The sequence below is a fragment of the Penicillium manginii genome, assembly GCF_028828005.1.
Source record: "Penicillium manginii strain IBT 31320 chromosome Unknown utg000002l:1.0-5564898.0:1.0-5567710.0, whole genome shotgun sequence".
Classification (NCBI taxonomy): domain Eukaryota; kingdom Fungi; phylum Ascomycota; class Eurotiomycetes; order Eurotiales; family Aspergillaceae; genus Penicillium; species Penicillium manginii.
The window spans coordinates 2395905-2415504 of record NW_026643103.1 but is presented as its reverse complement, the minus strand read 5'-3'; the positions used below and the strand labels follow the sequence as shown (position 1 = coordinate 2415504).

Here is a 19600-nt window from a genome sequence, read left to right as displayed (position 1 = left end):
TTGATTTATGAGTGAAATTTGACGACTGAACCTTTCACATTCCTCCTCCTTTTAAGGGTTTGAACGGAGTATTCTCGAGAGCCAGAGTTGGGTAGTGATCTGAAATTAAAGAGACGTCTAAAGTCTAATAATATAGGGAATCCGTGAGGCTAATAGTGATCGATAAAACTGGAATGAGTAGTACCTGTGAGACATAAAGGGCACATTTCGAACCTCAACCATCTGCTGCGCTTAGCCCCCAATCTTCAGACACAATTGCTGACACGTAGCATAACCAGCTGAGTCGTTGTGAGCAGTCATTGATCAATAACATTGATTTTAACCCAATGAGAAACCTGGTGGAATCTGATCTTCCCTCTCTCCATATCCCTCGACAGAATCAAAGAACGTTGAAGAGGTTCAAGTTAAACACCAATCTCCCCCCACACGCTAGTCCCAACTAGGCGGAACCCGGGAAGCTACAACTTCTTCTCTTTCCCTCTCCCAAACGATCCGATCCGTTCAATCCCTGCGACATTCAAATATTAGAACCAATGGCGGACACATCTGTCAATGGCGATCGGCTCGTTGCCGATGCCTCCATGGACATCGATATGGACATTGACCTAGGCCCCGAGCCTGAGCTTGACCCCGGAGTCGAGCTGATCCAAGCTGTGAGTCTTCCCGCCACATTGCGCCTGTCAAGCGCGGTCGATACTGATGCCTCGTTGTTATCATATAGGATTCAGCTACACAAGCCGAGTCTATTGACCAACTTGCCGAAGAGGCAATCTACGAGAAAGTTCACGTGCGCGGCGTGGATGAGATGACCACCGAGAATATCAAGCAATTCGCCCATAGCCACTTCGACCAGGAAATGCCGTCTCGCATCGAGTGGATCGACGATACATCCGCCAACATCTTATATTCTTCTCCAGAGATCGGCCTCAAAGCGCTCGCGGCCTTGACGCAAGTCGGCGAAGAGGGGGAGGATGGGTCGGCCCTCCCACCTCTCCGTCTTCGGTCGGCGAGGCTCCTATCCTCCCACCCAGATTCAGTTCTACAGGTCAGATCAGCCGTGAAAACCGATCGCAAACAGGCACGCGCACACGAAAAGAGTCGATTCTACCTCATGCACCCCGAGCACGATCCCCGCGAACGCCTGCGAGAGGAACTTTCAGACCGAAGACGCGGGGACGACGACGGTTACCGAAGACGCCGATTCGACGACCGAGAACTGCGCCGGCGCAAGGACCGCGACCACGATGAAAGCTTCAGTGCCAACATGTACGATGATAACCCAGCGAGCTACTCCGACTCGGAACGCGACCGTGGTGACCGGAGACGACACAGATCGAGGGATCACTCCCAGATGAGAGTTCATCTGGAAGACTTCGTAACCGCAGCGCCTCGCCGGGCCGAGACACTCTCGATGATACAGGCCGTGTCGAAACCAGCAATGACCGCAGGCGGTTCCGCGAGCGGTCTCCCCGTGGAAGTAAAGGTCGAGAGCTCTTCCCATCGGATTCGGGTGCCCGTGAACTCTTCCCCAATAAGCCTTCGTCAAGCTATCTCAAGAAAGAGCTGTTCCCGAGCAAACCCAGCAACCATCGCCGATCTGATGCTTTCGATGCGGCAGATGAGACACCGGATATTCTGGGTCGCAGGATTACTGTTCCACCGAATCGCAATGTGGAGCTGTTCCCTGGCTCAGTGAAGGAGGACCAGGGGGCTGCAATGAGAGGCGCACAGCAGGGCATGTCTATCAAGGGCCGAGGTGCATCGCTTCGCGAGTTGTTCCCCGATAAGTATAACAATAACAGCAATGCTGGAAAGGAGCTGTTCACCGAACCCCTGGAGGGACGTGGAGGCCGTCGGCGGAAAGCAGAAGATCTATTTGGTTGAGCTGGACATTATATATACAATCTTAAGTGACGAGCATTCTTATTCCATCGTTTCGTGAGGAATTCATCGGCAGCATGATTCGATATGGCGTTGCGGGGAGGATTTGATAGAAATTGCATGACGCATCCTTTGCTTTGCGCACCAAATAAACGTTTATGTATTGTAGAACTTCTTCCGATTTATTTCGAAATAAGTGACAACAAAATAATCAATTTCCCTTCCAAGTCAGAGTTTCGCCAGCTTTGTCGAATGAATGTGGTGGAAAGAAAATAGTCAGTCCGCTTGAAGAATAGCCCGCCGAATATCAACGCGGCGCCACATTCAAATTGGATCTCGACTTCGAGTCTCCGCAGGCCGCAACACCAAGTGATGGCACCGACCGCACCGATCGAAGTTCTGACAACCGCGCTGGTTGCGCGGTTCTTAAGAACGAACAATTACTCAGAGACCCTCAAAGCTTTGATTCGCGAGGCCGGACTTGCTTCCGACGTGGGGCAGAGCTCAGGCGACGACACCAACAACTGGACCATCCAGGGCCTGCTGGAGGAGAAGAAGGCCTATGATCACAGTGCGAACTTCGAGCGACACGGACATGACAGTACAGAGACTGCTCTATGGAGCGAGCCAGGTATGGGCTAACTATTTCCTCGGGATCTGTAGCAATGGCGCATTCAGACAGGCTGACCAATCCACAGCACCGAGTAAACCACGCATTGTTTCGATCCCGACATCATCGAATCTTCTTGCAGCATCAGTTGAGCCATGGCAGAAACCTCGTGATGACGAGACGCTAGTCCCATCACCAGGACCGTTCATCGTTTCCACGGGGGCCGATAGACAGGTGCATCTACTCGAGACTGCAGCTGGAAACGCACAGTATGCTTCATTTTCTAGTCTATCAGACTCGCCTGTGCTTTCCTACCTGTCGGTCCTGGAGGGACGCTATGTACTAATGACCAACATGTCGGGACAGTTGCTTCTGCAGCACGGATCTCGCACGCTAGACAGCAGAAAGGACCATGCAAAATATGCTGTCAAGGTGATTGCCCACAAAGACCGCAATGACCCAAACGTGTTTTGGGTTGCAACTGCTGGCTGGGACTCAAGTGTAGTCTTATATCGCTTGCATACCCTGGTCGAAGCCAATGAGGATGCACTTTCACCAGTGCTTGGGGAACCCGTTGCTCGTATCAAGACAACGTCAAACCCGGAGTCTATAGTTTTTGTACCCCATGTCGACACAGGCGAACTGATTCTCCTCGTTTCTCGCCGCGATTCGTCCTATATCTATTACTACGAGGTTGAATCCGTGCCAACGGACACAGGGATCCAGAGCCCAACGGATTTCGAGTGTCGCCTCATGGGACGCCAGAATCTGGCACCCCATTCGAACGCCTGGGTTGCTTTCTCTCCAGCACACATGGCACTCAGTCCTCACGACCCCGGTCTTTTGGCTGTTGCTACCTCGACATTACCCCACATGAAAGTGATAATCGTGCGTCTTCTATTCCCATCCACTGAAAAAGAGGACGAATCGAACGCATCGACCTCGGATGTTGCAGTCACGCAAGCTTCTCAGGCATTGGAGGCTTTGGCACTTCAGAACAAGGAAGATGCAGCTATTTTGGTACAGGCCAACGCTTTTGCACCACAGACGGCATACTCGACTCCACAAGTTGCATGGCGGCCTGACGGCTCGGGGGTCTGGGTAAATGGGGATGATGGCGTGGTTCGTGGACTCGAAACGAAAACTGGGAAGCTTATAACTGTGTTGAAAAATGGCCATGAACCGGGCTCTAAAGTGCGTTCTGTTTGGGCGGGATATGTCGATGTGTCAAAGGAGGGCAAGGACACAATTCGAGAAGAATGGGTTATCAGTGGTGGATTTGATAAAAAGTTGATCGTTTGGCAGGTATAATCTCTTTGTACATATCGAACTGTCAAGAAAATATTGATTTCATGGAAAGATAGTATGACATCACATGAGTTTGAGTAAAACTTGATATTGATTCGAACAAAACTAATATACTGCTTACGAGGATTGTAGCCATCCATAGAATACCCACCCGTTCGCCACGAAAGTGCGAAAAGGCTATAGGCAAGAGGGCAGGGGATACGTTCTTGGCACGTAATAGAAAAATCCTTCAGCAAGCGCGCATAGAAAAGCACGTTGCTGTACACACATATGCCGTGGTGGTTGGGGGGAAAGGGGACTCGAGACCTAAGCTCGAGAGTGAGTGGAAGTCTGTCTTCCTCCGCGCGACAGAAATAGATAGTCCTGAACGCAGAAAGAAGACGCAAGAAGCAACTAGATTCGCGTGAAGCGGGAGAGGAACAGAGCAAGGGAAAAACCCGCTCAAGGATTGGCGTCGCTGCGCCTTTTTCGAATTTAAGCCTGTTGGATTTCTGTTTATCAAACAACCCCGAACATGCCGCGCAAGGACTAAGCAGAAAACCAGGCCTTATTCGAATGAGCGGACCGTTCGTTGGTCATCGCACGTTATTGTCCCCGTGTCCTTGCGCGCTCGCTTCTCAAGCCATTTCCATTTTTCAACGTCGTCAAATTTATGCCTGCTCACGCTTGCCCTCCTTGCGCTCCTTCTGTTTTATTTGTTAGCTTTCGTTCCGCTGGAGTATTTCGACAGCTTGGAATTGTCGAGAACGGGTTGTGAGGCGTATGGTTGAACGTACCAGGGCCTTAGCGGTGCCGTGAAGAGCGTGACGGTGGTTGCGGCGGAACTTGGGGTCGACACCCTTGAGGGAAGGGTAACGGTTGGTCTTGGGCTTCTTGATACTGCACAGGAAATCATCATCAGTGGCTGGTCGGGGTATTATTGCGAGGCGAAGTATGAAGTGTGGTGATATGGCATGCATGGAAGCTGAAGGTCGAAGATCTCGTGTCGGCTTGAACGGATACTTCAATTTGGTTCAACTTGCAACACCATGTTCAAGTCCGAACAGTCGATCTCCTCCTCCTTCAACCAAAGCAAAATGACCGGGGTGCATCGTGGACGAGTCTTCAAATTGGTTCATGCCGGAGAAATCGAGATATAAGGGAATACGCACCCGTTACGGTGAGCCTTCTGGCTGGCGTGGTGCTGGGACGCGTTCTTGGACTCTGTAGAGCGCAAAATGTCAGCGATCGATAATTTTTTTTTCACGAAGGGCGTAATAAAGGCCCTGGTATATTCCTGGAGAACGTACTGGCCATCTTGTCGGATGTTGTCGTTAATTGACGTGGACGGGATGGTGGGAGAAGAGTTGGTGACGGAGGCGGCCCAAAATGGAGGTCGGCTAGGGCTTGTGCCGTTTGTGTGGGATCTCGCTTACCGCCGTGGTGCACGGACGTTTCACTATGGGCTGGACTCAGAACAATGCTGCCCCAGGCGGATCAGGGGTCGAAATGTTGGAGATGGATTGTACTGATCTATTTGATTTACTCTAATAAAACTTCGGTTTATCCATTCCATTATCAAGGGTAATGAGTTCGTTTCTGATGAAGCCCAAAAAGTTTTCAACTTCACGTGATTCAACGCATAAAACTCTCACGTGATCTTGAAGTATAGAGGTTCAGCTGCGTCAAGGCCAATGCAAACTGTCTTGATGACTCCGTATCATGTTTTGACGAGTTGCAGTGATCTATTTGCGCAAATTACTATCCAAATTTACCGGTGATTGTGTTTTCATTGACGCGACTCTTCGGTATCAGACATTTGCACGCGTTAGAGCCTCTCGGGAAATACCGTGACAAGAAATTAAATTTAAAACGTGTCGATATGGTAATTTGAGAAAAAAAAAGAGTCGAAATATGTGAGCAGGTCTACTTTGAAGGTGCCATGAAATATGAGAATCCATGACAATGCAAGCATGAAGGATTTGGCCTCAATATTGAACCCGTTTTCTTCCACAAGATGGAATCTCTTCTGGTCGGCGGTAATGATGGAACAGAGGAAAGAAAAAGAGAGCAGAACAGAGGGAGAAGCTGAAATCATCATTCCTAACACAGAATAATGAGTCACACTGTATAATTCAACCTGGGATAGATAAATACTCTATGTACTCCGTACTTACAAGGTCGGAAGCAGTAGTCGGACGGAGCAACAGATTGATCCCGGGTGGTCTCACCACGTGACCCGGAGCGCCGGTTGTTCCCTAGCGCGGTCCGACTTCGACCTTTGCAACGCAGACGCATCAATCAAGAGGGATCCCTCCAGCCGTTCCAACCCCCAATCATTGCAAGATGAACTCCTTCCGCTTCGCTCGCTCTGCCCTCCGGGCCCGTCCCTCCATGTTCAGTGCTCCTGTCCAGCGCCGTGGATACGCCGAGGCCGTTGCCGACAAGATCAAGCTGTCCCTGACCCTGCCTCACCAGGTACGTTGAACCTCCCCGGACTGACCTCCGCCCGCGGATATGTAGGCTAACTTTGTATCTTTTTGATAGACCATCTACCGCTCGACCGGCGTGTGCGTTCTTCCATCCTGCGCACCCACCTCTGTTCCTCCCTGAATACTGACGAATCTTTCGCGACTACAGTACCCAGGTCAACATCCCCGCCGCCTCCGGTGAGATGGGTGTCCTCGCCAACCACGTTCCCTCCATCGAGCAGCTGAAGCCTGGTCTCGTTGAGATCCTTGAGGAGGGTGGTGCCACCAAGCAGTACTTCCGTATGTCCGACCTTCGACCCTATACTCGACCTGCTAGAGAAATGTCGACAATGGAGTGAAAGAGTGAATTAGCTAACAATCAACGCAGTCTCTGGTGGTTTCGCCGTCGTCCAGCCCGACTCCCAGCTCAGCATCAACGCCGTCGAGGGCTTCCCTCTGGAGGACTTCAGCGCCGATGTAGGTTTTGTTGATACTTCGCGAACAACCCGCGGATAATAGTGATGGATGAATGAGCGATACTAATTCGTGTCTCCTCTAGGCCATCCGCAACCAGATTGGCGAGGCTCAGAAGATCGCCAACGGCAGTGGCAGCGAGCAGGACATCGCCGAGGCCAAGATTGAGCTTGAGGTATGATTATCTTCACAACTAGCTGTCCAGTGACCCAGCATATACTAACTCACCAATAGGTTCTCGAGACCCTGCAGGCTCTCGTCAAATAGATGTACATATCCACTTGCGCGCTTCCCATCCGTTTGAACGTGTAGAATTACAGCAATTCGAAATTTCTTTTTCACCCAATTGGATTCTCCTTTCCCCCTGATTCTCGTTTCGCTCAAGGTTGATTTGATTTGATTTTATATGAGCTCCTTCCCGTTTTGTGGTAGATGGGATGTGCCTTCCTCCAGCGTATGCTCCAAGTCTCGTGACTCCCACGACCTCCCACAGTTAAGCTATACTCTAGTCGACAACTACCTCACTCCCCCTTTCCCCCTCCCCTTGACGCATAAACCATGCGATCTATGAAACACCCCCTCGGTAGAATTGACACTCGTCTCACTATGACTGAATCCCTTGGGGATGATCACATTCATTCCCCTTCTTTCGCTTCTGTGATATTCATGGACGGCATGCAGCCTGCTAACCAAGGGACGGAAGAGACGGATCTTCTTATGGACTCCCACCTATCACTGCCTGTTCGACATCCCGGAAAGCGATACCCCCGCCTTGAACTCGATGTTGCCATGGACAAGTATCATACCCTGGATGATTTCGCTGAGCCTTTGAACCCCCAGAATACCCCGGCTTCGCACACCTACAGTGGCTCTGGCAGTCCGCAAGACACTTGTCGCCGTATCAAGACCGATAGTCTTCGGACTAGCTCTGCCCCTCAGGCATTGTTGATCGACTGGCGCCCCCCTGGCAGCTCACTAAATCTGCTTGAGAACGACGATCTTGTAAACTGTCAACCCCGACACTTCTCTGCAGATGATGAACCGCGTTCTACTACACCGATTACTCGAATAAAGAAATATGGCAAAGCTGCGGATTCTCATCCCAAGAAATCTTTGGCCGATATCATCTCGTCCGCAAGATGTGTTCGATTTTCTCCACCCCCAACGCCGTCTGGACACTCGCCGCGCCCATTTCAACGTCCTCTGCCCTCAATCGAACGAAATAAGGACTACATTTCTTCTTTCCGACAGCAGAAGCAATTCGAAAAGTGGAGAGTGGCAGCTCGTGCCAAAAGCCAAAGGGTCTCTCCGTACCGCAGCCCTAAAAAGTCGACACTACCAGCCTCAATTCAGTTGAACGCGCAACCTGAAATCTGCTTTTCACCTTCCAAAACGCCTCTGCATCAAGACACTGACACTTTCGGCACCCCACAGCCTCAGGAACATACTGAGACGTACTTCCATCCAGATGAAACCATCACCCCTACAGCGTATCAACGACCACTATTAAGCTTGGTCGCCGTATCTCTCTCCCTACACCATATTCGAAAAGCTGCCCAGTCGTCTGAATCAGGACTGCGAGCCATGAACCTCCAGTTATCATACTCACTTCGACCAATCGGCACTCGACTTCAAGACGAGGAAGCGCGGAATGTCGTGACCTGTGCCACGATGAATGACTTGCTCCTGTACGTCTTTTTCATTTTACCTGAATTCGTCCTGCGTGGGCCTCTCGCCATTCTCCATTATCTCAATCGCGCAGCCCATACACGGACTGGTCTTGCAGCACTTGTCGTCCTTCGCCTGTTCTGGTCCATCATTCTGGAGCTCATTATTCCAGTGCTGAGCAAGCTGGGAATGAACGCCATCGTGCGCTCCAACCTCAAAGCCAAATACTAAAGGAAAGGCTTCCAGTACCGGCAAGATACCCATTTGTTTCTCTTCGCGTTAAGTTACGCAATCATTCAAAAGCTCGACCTTGAACTATACCAACCTATCGCTAAGATATTCATGTCTCAAAGAATCCTCTCACCCCGCAGATTCCCTCATTTCTCTACAAAGTCCCGTCCTCATATTATGTCTGATTCCTGTTATGCAACATGGAGACTTTCAACGGTTAACTCGCATTCATTATGATCACAGAAGATGATAGATGTATTATACCCAGATTAATTTATATACCCAACTATTCACATACTGTCTTCCATTTCACTCCTTTAATTGATTTGGATAATGGAATAGCTACCGAGATAGGAGATCAGGTTCAAGTTTCATGCACTTTCGCTACTTGGGAGGACCTTGGATTTATTCACCCAAATGGATGTAGCCATACAACTTGCAAAAGGAGCCAGATTGCCGTCTTTTATTTTGATCATTAACATAGTTAACTACTACTAGTCACGTCGGCTATCATAAAGAATAACGTGGCATAAAAAATAAGGGGGAAAATCAAAATGAAGATCTGGTATATTGCCGCGAAGTGCATGACAACTCAACAACTCTGAACCAACCAACAATCATAATAAAAGATGAAAAAGAAAAACTTCCATAAAATCGCTTGCCTCGTGAAATCAAAAGGGATCCTACCCAAACAAGTCATTTCCATCGCAGCATATCCAGAAACAAAGAAAAACATCAACCACACTGAACATCGATCACATGTGGGGCCATTCATATCAACACGAGAGCTCCGAATTAGAAGCTCATTTTGTACAAGTCATGATGGTGAAATACATAAAAGAGGATGGGGAAAGGGTAAGGGGAAGGGGAGAGGAAGAGAAAACAAGCAAGCAACAAGTAAACCCTCGAATTTTCTTATTCAAACTCCACCCCGTGCTGTTGTTGCCTCTCTTGACGCGCTCGAGCCCGTTCTGCTCGTCGGCGTCGACGGTTATTAGCGTATGATCCACTGGCTTCCGTGCCGGTCCATGTAGGCGAAGTGACACTACCCGCACCGTAGGGCATACTAGAAGGGGCGGCATGAGGAATTGGAGGGGGTGGTGGCATGTCACTGATTTGTGAGTGTGGTGGAGCGAAGGAGGGAATGCTTCCGGCAGGGCCAGCAGATGTATGCATCGCAGCGGCAGCGGCAGCTTGCTCGCGCTGGATTTGTTGTGCTTGCTGCCTCTCCAGCTCCTCAACACGGCGCCAACGATCGCTCTCACGTCCCTCGTCACCAGAGATAGAGCTTGCGCTACCGTTGCGGCGTCGAGAGTCTCGGCGCTCTCGTCGTCTAGCTTCGCGACTAGCTGCTGCTTCTTGTTCGGTTAAACGACGAAGGGTCACATGGCGCCCATCGCCGTGCATCTTCACCTTCACTGATACCGGTGGGGACTCGACATGATCGTCGCGATGTCTACTGTCATCCCGGTGCCTGCTATCGTCTCGACGTCGACTGTCGTCACGGTGTCGGCTACCACTATTGCGACGACGGCTGGCTGCACCCAATGCTGCTGCTCCGGCAGCTCCAGCGGCAGCGCCGGCAGCCCAGTCCTCACCGTGGTGATCAGCGTGCGAAGAAGGCATCTCAGACACCAAGTCCTCCGAGTAATGCTGGTGCGCCGGCGGGATGGGAGGCATATCAGAAGGAGCCGCGTGGACAGCGCCTGATGCAACGGGTTCAGGAGAGAGAAGAGAGGTTTGCGTTGGCTGACGAGGTGGACGGGGAGTAAGATCGGTTGGTGTGAGGTCGCTTTCTGTATAAGAGCTGGGTCTGCGTCTTTGAGGATAGGGTCCTGCCTGCGATTGTGGGCGTCGCTTGCTGTTTGCTCTTTGCAGGCGTTCATCTTCTTCGTCTTGACGGCGGATCTCCTCCATTCGGCGTTTTTCTTCATCATCCTTCTTGCCACGGCTGAACAGTCGCTTCATGGCACCAAAAGCACCAGCACCAAGGAGTGCATCACGAACTCCATGCGAGGCCTTTCTGGGCGGCTCTGTAGAATAGGCACTATCGTAATAGTACGAGGAACCAGGGCTCTGGGTCCTGCTTGGTGGTCGGCTTGGGGTTCGGCCTGGAGGACGATGGAGGGGTGTCTGATGGGTGGGTTCCGGTCGTCCCTCTTCCAATCGACTGAAAGATTCTTCGCTGTAGCTGTCTGTGCGCGAATGGGCAGGTCTATACCGACCAGCCTCAGAGTCATCTTCACGCTTCTTTCGGCGATCCCACAAGCTCTTCGCAAGCATAGCACCTCCAGCCAAGGCACCAATCTCCATAATCCTCTTTCCCCAACCACCTCCTTCCTTGCTGTGGCGAGAGGATTCGTCTGAGTACTTCTCGTCTGACAAGGAAGTGCGAGAATCTTCGTAGGATTGGCTGGTATTCCGGCTCCGTGGTCGTCGACGGAACATCGAAGCCAGCCCTGCGGCCAAAGCTCCTCCAGCCAGCACTCCTCCAAGCCCACTATGGTGGTTATGCTCTTCCGTCATCACGGATGGACCGTCTAATCGGCTACCATGCTCACTGGGTAGGTGGTACCCCTCATCGTCGTAAAGATAAGAGAGTACAAAATATGTGACTAGAAGCGCGAATGCTGCAATGGCGAAGAGAATGAAAAGGACTTTAGGTGACCCGTACAGAGTAAGACCAAGGGGAATTTGAATGATCCCTAGAATAGCCAAGGTTCGACCGAGCCAGCGGTGGATCTGTATAATAGGTCAGCGGATGGATTGAAACTGTGATATTCTAGGAGGAAGCACTCACCACTAGCTTCAACGGCACACGATGTCGCTTTCTCTTGCTCTCCATCTTGTGTGTCAGCCAGCCCCACAAGACCTGGAAAATGACCATGACATAGATTGCTAGGCCAATTCCGTGGTGTGGGTTGGTCAGGCTCCGCTCTGGCCCCACGGCAAACCAGCCAAGTACAAACACCACTGTTGTCAAGAGGAGCGTCATGACCTGGCACCAGGCGTGTAATTTGAATGCCCAGTAAGGGTTCCATCGGGAGTAGTATCGGATGATTAGGGTTGACATGGGAACGATGCCCAAGAAGACGATGGTTCCGATGACACCGTGGGCAATAATTATAGAATGATACCCAGCCATATCCTTGAAACGATTCCCCATACCTGAGAAAAATATTAATTGGGCTGAATTAGACTCAATAGTTATATCATCCTTTACTCACCATTATATCGCATCGTTTCGAAATTCAGACCCATCAGATTGGGCAACAAGAAAGTATCGCGCTGCGTATCCCAGGTGCCATCTCCAACATGTAGTGTGTTCGACGAGTATGTGCTGCTTCCAGCAGCCGTCAACCCGGAGTCCGCCATTACGTCGGTTGCTCTCAAGGTCTCGTGCGATCGAAGATAACTGGAATGTCGGGATTACCGAAGGAGATCTCGTGTGATCTCCCGAACCGAGGAATGCACCATGCGACGGGGGCGAATCGATTGGAATGTTGTATGACAGCTGTCCGGAAAAATAAATTGCTTCGTTGACCGTGATTTAGATGGAGCTTGGTAGGTGTCAAGTGAAGGGCTGGGTCGGTGTTCTGGCGGTGTATGCTAGCGTGTGTACTTAGCAAGTAGGTTGTGGAGGAATGGAAGCACGTCGGGAGAGTTGTAGGAAAGAAGGAAGTCGTACAGGCTACGATGCACAAGTCGACTAGGGTGGAAGAAGATTGCAAAAACAGCCAACCGCAAGAGATTCGATGGAAAGCGAGCGAAAGTTGTACAGGATCAGATCAACACGGGCTGAGAAGGTACTCTCAGCCCGTGTCAACTGTTCTCCATTTCGGGTTTAGCGTGCCAGCGCATTCCCGCAGCAACGAGAATCTGCTAATCGTGACCGCCTTCCTATATAGGCCGGGATCAGATAAAAATCACCTGACGGGGGATACTGTGGTTATCTCGTTATCGGCTCGGGGTCTGCCGTCATTTCCTAACAGTGGAACCTGCGAGCTCGTCATCTCTCCCCCCTCCTTTTGTCGCAGGAACTCGAGAACAACAACAAAGGATTTGCAGAACCGCAGCAATGTCCGTACCACGGCAGGAGGTTTTTGTGCGGGCTCTGTCACGGTAAGTAACTCAAGCCTTGCTACGTTGCGGCGATCCGCAGCATATAGCTGTCTCCAAATTGGATGTTGAAGCTCGAATACTGACAAGTCGGAAATATGACAGTCTCTTGGGATGGTCCTAGTATGTCTATTCGATTCCTACTCCATATAAGTGCTATTGATTAGCAGAACTGTCTTACTAAATCCAATTCAAATATAGCATGTTTAGCTGGTCGGCATCCTTTTATCCCCAGCCGATCTACAATTTCCAACGAAAGTCAACCGCCGGCCTGGCGATCGATTTTCCAACTGTCAACTTTCTGGGGTTTGCGTGCTACAGTGTATACACGGGGGCCTTTCTATACTCGCCGTTGATCCGCGATCAGTATGCAGCACGGTACCCAGCCTCTCCGGATAACACTGTGCGGTTCAACGACTTCGCGTTCGCCGTACATGCCACCGTCCTGAGCATCATCATATATACACAATTTTGGCCATCTATCTGGGGATTTTATGTTTCGCGCTTTCAACGAGCTAGCAAAATAGTGCTCGCGTTGTTTTGGGGCTGTGTTCTAGCACCGCTGATACTCGTTTGGGTGGTGTTATCATGTAGTCCAGACGGAGGGTATGACCCTTCGACGTGGGCATGGATTGATGTGGTAAGTTTCAACCGGAAGAGCCGCTACAAAGCGCATGAGCAGTTTCGATTAGCAGACTAACGCAGGAACCCTTCATCCGATTTTCAGATCTATACATTCTCGTATATCAAGTTGCTTATCACGGTGGTCAAGTATGTGCCTCAGGCGTGGTTGAACTACAAGCGGCAGTCCACAGTGGGCTGGAGCATCGCCCCCATGTTGTTTGACTTGGCAGGTGGTGTGCTTTCCCTCGCTCAGCTGGTCTTGGACTCAAGTCTTCAAAGCGACTGGAGTGGGATCACGGGGAACCCGGTCAAGCTGATGCTGAGCAACGTCACCATTTTCTTTGACCTGATATTCATCGTTCAGCACTACATCCTATATCGGGAATCGGCGGATCCCAAGGTACAATCGGATGACGATCTGACCACGCCACTGTTGGGCGATGGCCATGCACCATCCCGTTCGCGTGGAGGATGAGACATCTGGTAAAGATTCGATCGATCATTGTTTAGATAGACCAGACCCGATCTATTGGATACTAAGGAGGGGCAAAATCCAAGACATCGATTCATTATGTGGGAACAACACTATTTTAGTAGAGTATCGAAGCCAGAAGCAGCATGGAGGAAGCGAGACAGCAGAATATTGGGGGCGGGCGCCAAAATACCTAGGAAAGGGACCCCGAAATCCCGAAAGCCGTGAGACATGGTTCATGTGGGCTCGTATTATCAATCCATTCGAGCTTCGGTAGTTTTTGATCATCCCCCGCTTCGTCATGTGTGAGATCCGTGGGTTAGGCTGAACTGTCAACCCGCCCTTGGGTGAGTGACCGATTAGTAGTACTCTGTGCATACTCCATACAGTACACTCTACGTTCCCTCCCGCTACTCTCACCCCAAGGCTCGGATGCCGAGAACGGTATATGGTGCGAAACAAAGCCTGGCCCGTAATTTACCCCTCAGCCCTACCAAACCGATCTAGACAAATCATTTGGAACTAACGGAAGTCAACGGGTGGCTTGAAATCGGCATGAGCCCTGCAGAGGTGACGAGTCGGGCTCTTGAAGCGGAATTCCGAAGCGCATCAGCCCTAACTTTCCCCTCTGTTGGGCCTGGGGGAGGACACCGCTTCTCGCGTTTGGGAGAGTGCAGCAGATTGAATCCTCCCGCCTGGATGCTTGCTTGTGATAGGTTCATCATGGCGCTAAATGCGAACTGACCAATCAGATCTGCTCCTTGGCCTGTGACAGGGATCAAGGGCCGGCTCTAATCGTCGGTGTCGGGCAGTTCGCTGATCAGCTGAACTTGATCGAACGCACCCCAGGCCGCATTCCAATGGTCTCTTCTGGACTGTACCGCAATCCCTGCTTGTTTCAGGAAGGATCGTCAATGTAGTATGCTGTCTTCAAATCCATCCATGCTGTCGATATCGATGAGCCCCCATACTACCTCGGAATTTGAGCATAAGTCCTAGAACCGTGAATGCTACCTTTATGTTGCCGTTGCGTCCAGGCGCCCATAATCAGCTAACAGTGACCAGCTACCAGCTACCTAGATCCTATAATTCTGACCCTGGGGCTGAAAATACATGTAATGTAGGTAGAAGCCATGACAGATAGGATCATGATGCGTACAAGACCAACTAGGAAGATGGGATGACCGAGAAAGAACTTTGAATGCATGCCCAGATACGGTGCATCTGGATATGGATACTTACTCCGTACTCCTTAGACGAAATTTGGGGGCGGAATTTGAATAATATTTTTTTTTAATTCATAACTTCCAAGGTTGTTTGTTGTTGTTCTAGTTGATCTCATGGGGATGTTGGAGGATGAGACAACCGCCCTCTATCAAATCATATGTCGCGACAAGCGTCTGCAGATTGAATGGCCCCCATCTTGAAGAATTCCAATTCCCGATGTGTAAGTCACTTTGACGAGGTCCATGCCAAAAGTAGACCCGGTAGACCCAGTAAACCGGCGCACATTATTGTTTGGTGGTGGCTTTGCAGTGGGACTCTTACTTGGACCCCACCCAATCAAACGACACCAAGACTTTCCGCTTTGGGACTAACGCTGCGAGCTTCCTCCGTCCCAGACTCTTCGTCTTTCCCCCCAACTCCACCCTCCTCTCGTAAAATGGGCCTATCAGAGTGTAGCCCGAACAAAGTTCAGTTCTTTATTTTGTATTATTTTATGATTTTACTTCGCTTTTCTTTTTCTTTTTTCTTGTATTTTGGCTTTTTTTCCCTTTTTAGTGGCCCCTGCCGTTCCACAAGTGACCCGTTGGTTCAGCCCTACTCAATCGACGTATTGGCTCTTACTCGAACTGCCAGATGATGCATGGACAGCATGCCGCCCATTCTGAATCATTGTGATTCACTGGCCTATTACCATGGGGTCCATCTACTTCCCCCGACCTGTACCAGGACTCTCTCCCCTCCCCACTTCCCTGCCCACCCTCATTGCTGAATAAACGGCTGGGGGACTGCATGATCTGTTTTTTTATTTTATTTTCTTCTTGATCCTTATTTACCCAACGCTGCCACCTGAGTCAATCTTGCTGCAGATCTCCTTGTTTCCAATCCAGTACGGAACGCCTGGCTGTTCTTGATAGCACTGCCTCGCCCAGAATTCTTTATATACTCATATCAAGCAGTCCGCAATTCAGGTTGTCCCTGGATGCAAGCCACATTTAAATCGTCCCTCGTTCCCTGGAGCTTATAAATCCCGCTCTCGTCATCTCAATTGCTCTTTACATTTAAGTTTCAGACAATCTATTTCAGTGGGTTGAACATTGAACTACACACCAAGGCTGATTGCCCAATTGTTGAACCTTTCGGCATAGGGCCCTCGGCTCTCTTCACTCGCCTGAAGCCTTGAAGGGTACTATTTAAAAGCAACCCTTGAACCACACTGTCAAAAGGAAGAAGAAATAAGAAGAAGAAGAAGAAGAAGAAGAAGAAGAAGAAGAAGAAAGTGGCTGCTATGAAAACGCAATACCCCCCATCGAACGCCCTGTTGGATTTTAACCAGGAGGTTGATCCTGTGTCTATTCTTTCGGAGAGGATTGTTTTTGCCAACGATATGGCATATTCGACATCCGGCATGTCTCCCAAGCGAAACGCCGGCTGGGAGACCAAGGGTATGAGAGCCCCCGTCCCTGGCAGCTCTGGGTGCAGCTCGCTGGACCCCTCCATGGTCGGCCTTACAGGGATTCCTGTCAGCTCATCCAGCGGTCATCCCCATTCGGCTTGCGTCAACCCACATGCGGGCTATGCTACCGCCCACCCGGATTCTGTAACATTCTTAGCCCCCGATAGTTATTTATCAAACCCACAAGACTCCCCAAATGAGCACATGGGCTCTCTATACAGCTGGTCTAGTACGTCCAACGCCGAAGAATTAAAACCATCTTCCTCCGTCGACTCTGGCGTCTGCTCTGCCTCAAACTCGCCCTTCATGCAATCCTATTACAATTTCGGGACCGCGACGCCAGCGGCACACCCAGACATGACAGACACAAACGGCTATACCCCGCAACAGATCAATAAATGGTGCATGGAGAGTGATCCTACCGACGGCAGCTTCTACCAACCTACAGCCTCTTACCCTGCCATCAGCCCGCTCGCATTTCCTTCCGCAGAGATGCCATCAAACGTCTACCCAACACTAAACCAGAGTATGAGCACGGCTGCAGAACAGTGGTTCCCGATGCCAGCAATCGCCAGCCCACCATCTCCCCACAACAATTCGATTCCAATCCCAATTCCAGCGCAGGATAACAGCTTCCTCTCACCATCCGCCACAGCTCTCTCATTCGACTCCTGCTCTGTCATCAGCACCTCTCCCGCTCCCACCCTCTCCGACTTCGAATCCAAGTCTTCCTCGCCCCCGTTCAACCCCGCTGATCTGACACGATTCGGAATTCCGGCTGGCGATGGGGTCTGGCGCTGCGCCCACCCGGGTTGCACATCACAGGCATTGTTTCGCCGGGGGTGTGATCTGCGTAAGCATTTCAATCGCCACCGCAAGCATCTCTTCTGTCGGCATGAGGGTTGTCCTCAATCCAAGCAAGGCGGGTTCTCCAGCAAGAAAGACCGTGCGCGTCATGAGGCCAAACATAACCCCGGGATCGTCTGTGAATGGGATGGATGTGGACGTGTGTTTAGTCGGGTGGACAATATGAAAGACCATGTGCGACGAATTCATCGACGGGGTGGAAGCCGTTGAACTCGAATCGAGATGATTGGATATCTCTGATGGTACTACGATGATATGACGATTTTAAGGATTTTCTTTATTGTCTCTTGTTTTTGTTTCTTCTTCTCTTCTCTTTCTGTGTTCTTGAACCTCTCGTCACATTTTCTTTTTTATTCTTCTCTTTTGGGAATGTATAACTACAAACTGGATACTAGCAGGGATACGGTGAATCGGCGAAATTTGGATTAGACTTCTGGAAAACATACATACTCCCAAGCCATCAAAACAGGCCGGAATAGGGAGGGGGAATTGGGGTCACACACACATGAATTACATTTATCGTTTTAAACTTCCAGGACACGTGGATCAAATGCAAACACGAAATGAATACATCAAAATGATCGCCCATATAGAGCCTGAGTAACACTGTAATTACGCCTTGGAATTCCCGGCGATCGGTACCGAGTCAGCCTCATTGCCAAAGTCTCAGATTCACAAACTCTCATAGGCGACCCTCCAGGGCTGGTAAAAATAGCACCTCGCCTATAGAACCTTCTTCTTCGCTATCCCAGCACAGACGTGGAGTCCCGACATGTCAGTTCCTGCCTGCATGTATGTACTCCTGGCCGGAATTCCGAGCTCAAAGTCTGATTTCGAATTTATCACACAACAAGCATTCCGGGGACACCGCCTCCCACTATTTTTAAACAATGTTAATGTCTGGATGGAATGACCTTCAAGTTTGGGGTCCGAACTACTATGACGAGAAGCAAGGCAGGGTCAGATTCACGCCCGCCCAATCAGTTGAATCTCAGCACATGACCAAGAGAGAGAAAAAGGACATTGGCTCGAGCAGATACGCTCCGTAGTCTACATTATGTTACCGGTAATTCCCACACCGTATAGCTTAATGCGTATGCGCATAGCGACAATGGATCTGAGGGGCTTTTACGCAGGGTTCAACCAACCATGAGCCTCCCCGCAGCGAGGATCTGCGCCAAGAGTCGCCCAGTAGCGCCCGATTAAGCCAAATAGTCGGTATGCAGTGGCTGAGCCTTGTTCGAGCGAGGGCGGGTTTGATTGGGGGTTGCGGAGCGTATCCCTGTGCTTACATACATAGTAGTGGGACTTGACTACGGAGTAAACTAACTCAATGCCTCACTTTTCGGGTCGGGGATAGATAGATACCGCTGGGCAAATTCTATCCAGCTTCCCTACGGAGCGGATTGATTTCCTGAGCTTTGCGTATTTCCCTTTCCCTTTTCGTTTTCATGCTCAGTGAGCGCCGCTTTTGTTCGCCGAGTAGATCTGAGCACGGATTAGCGACCACCACGTGTATGTTCTGATTACATAGATATCTGATCTCTCTAATTTCTCTGATCTACTTAGGGGGGGAATTATCTGACAAGCAAATATCACACGGTACTATGCAGCTGGCGAAATGCTAACTCTAATAGTACCAGACTAACCACAGAGTAAGCACATATGTAGTAGTGCTCCGTAATAACTAATTTGGCCCGCAACCAACTAGGGAAGGAAAGACAGCCGATCCCCACAGCACTTAAATCCGCCCCCAAACAGCCGCCGAAACACCTTCCCGATTGAAGGGAAATGTAGGAGACACTGACGAGAACTAAGCATATATCGGCAAGCTTAGGTGGACACGGGTGTACAGTGTAATCTGGACCTACCTTACCTTAGCTAGGAACTAGGGGCCAACCAAACCGGGTGATCAATCTCTTGGATTTGCCGAACTGGTACCATGCCTAGTGAAGATGGGAGCACTCGTTGGTATCGCGCTCACAGGCGCGAGGGTCGATGATTACGTAAATCGTGGCTACAATTTTCGATTATAGTTTTGTGAGGATGCCAAATTTGGAAGACCCGTCCATTTCGGGCGGCGGCCAATCTTCAAGTGGGCAAAGTTAGGACAAGGTCAACACCTCATTTATCAACCTTTCCCTCGTTTCTCTGCCCTCGATCGAAACAAATACTTCTTTTAATTCTTAATACGAAATTACATATTGACCAGCCCT

At 50.2% G+C, this 19600-nt stretch overlaps 8 protein-coding genes across 8 annotated transcripts; 6 read left to right on the top strand and 2 right to left on the bottom strand.

Annotated features, from left to right (window-relative positions):
- Positions 1-533: 533 nt before the first annotated feature.
- On the top strand, positions 534-1884 carry N7533_002167 (NCBP3 domain-containing protein; the record flags this gene model as incomplete). Its single annotated transcript, XM_057098817.1, has 3 exons — positions 534-653; positions 722-1313; positions 1352-1884. 3 exons carry the CDS (start codon positions 534-536, stop codon positions 1882-1884), a joined length of 1245 nt encoding a protein of 414 aa, XP_056963953.1.
- Positions 1885-2253: 369 nt separating this feature from the next.
- Positions 2254-3802, top strand: N7533_002166 (uncharacterized protein; the record flags this gene model as incomplete). Its single annotated transcript, XM_057098816.1, has 2 exons — positions 2254-2512; positions 2580-3802. The coding sequence occupies 2 exons, from the start codon at positions 2254-2256 to the stop codon at positions 3800-3802; spliced, it is 1482 nt and encodes a 493-aa protein (XP_056963952.1).
- A 647-nt stretch (positions 3803-4449) lies between these two features.
- On the bottom strand, positions 4450-5145 carry N7533_002165 (60S ribosomal protein eL29; the record flags this gene model as incomplete). Its single annotated transcript, XM_057098815.1, has 4 exons — positions 5089-5145; positions 4951-5002; positions 4576-4678; positions 4450-4485 (listed from the first exon to the last, which is right to left on the bottom strand). Exons 1-4 carry the CDS (start codon positions 5093-5095, stop codon positions 4450-4452), a joined length of 198 nt encoding a protein of 65 aa, XP_056963951.1. The 5' UTR covers positions 5096-5145.
- A 979-nt stretch (positions 5146-6124) lies between these two features.
- On the top strand, positions 6125-6990 carry N7533_002164 (F1F0 ATP synthase subunit delta; the record flags this gene model as incomplete). Its single annotated transcript, XM_057098814.1, has 6 exons — positions 6125-6256; positions 6326-6348; positions 6419-6549; positions 6638-6726; positions 6809-6898; positions 6958-6990. 6 exons carry the CDS (start codon positions 6125-6127, stop codon positions 6988-6990), a joined length of 498 nt encoding a protein of 165 aa, XP_056963950.1.
- A 339-nt stretch (positions 6991-7329) lies between these two features.
- N7533_002163 (uncharacterized protein) lies at positions 7330-8622 on the top strand (the record flags this gene model as incomplete). The annotated part of the gene is made up of 1 exon (XM_057098813.1): positions 7330-8622. The coding sequence occupies one exon, from the start codon at positions 7330-7332 to the stop codon at positions 8620-8622; it is 1293 nt and encodes a 430-aa protein (XP_056963949.1).
- A 915-nt stretch (positions 8623-9537) lies between these two features.
- On the bottom strand, positions 9538-11997 carry N7533_002162 (uncharacterized protein; the record flags this gene model as incomplete). The annotated part of the gene is made up of 3 exons (XM_057098812.1): positions 9538-11364; positions 11423-11790; positions 11850-11997. The coding sequence occupies 3 exons, from the start codon at positions 11995-11997 to the stop codon at positions 9538-9540; spliced, it is 2343 nt and encodes a 780-aa protein (XP_056963948.1).
- A 703-nt stretch (positions 11998-12700) lies between these two features.
- Positions 12701-13840, top strand: N7533_002161 (putative L-cystine transporter; the record flags this gene model as incomplete). The annotated part of the gene is made up of 3 exons (XM_057098811.1): positions 12701-12744; positions 12943-13381; positions 13469-13840. 3 exons carry the CDS (start codon positions 12701-12703, stop codon positions 13838-13840), a joined length of 855 nt encoding a protein of 284 aa, XP_056963947.1.
- Positions 13841-16448: 2608 nt separating this feature from the next.
- On the top strand, positions 16449-17594 carry N7533_002160 (putative C2H2 transcription factor; the record flags this gene model as incomplete). The annotated part of the gene is made up of 1 exon (XM_057098810.1): positions 16449-17594. The coding sequence occupies one exon, from the start codon at positions 16449-16451 to the stop codon at positions 17592-17594; it is 1146 nt and encodes a 381-aa protein (XP_056963946.1).
- Between the last annotated feature and the right edge of the window lie 2006 nt (positions 17595-19600).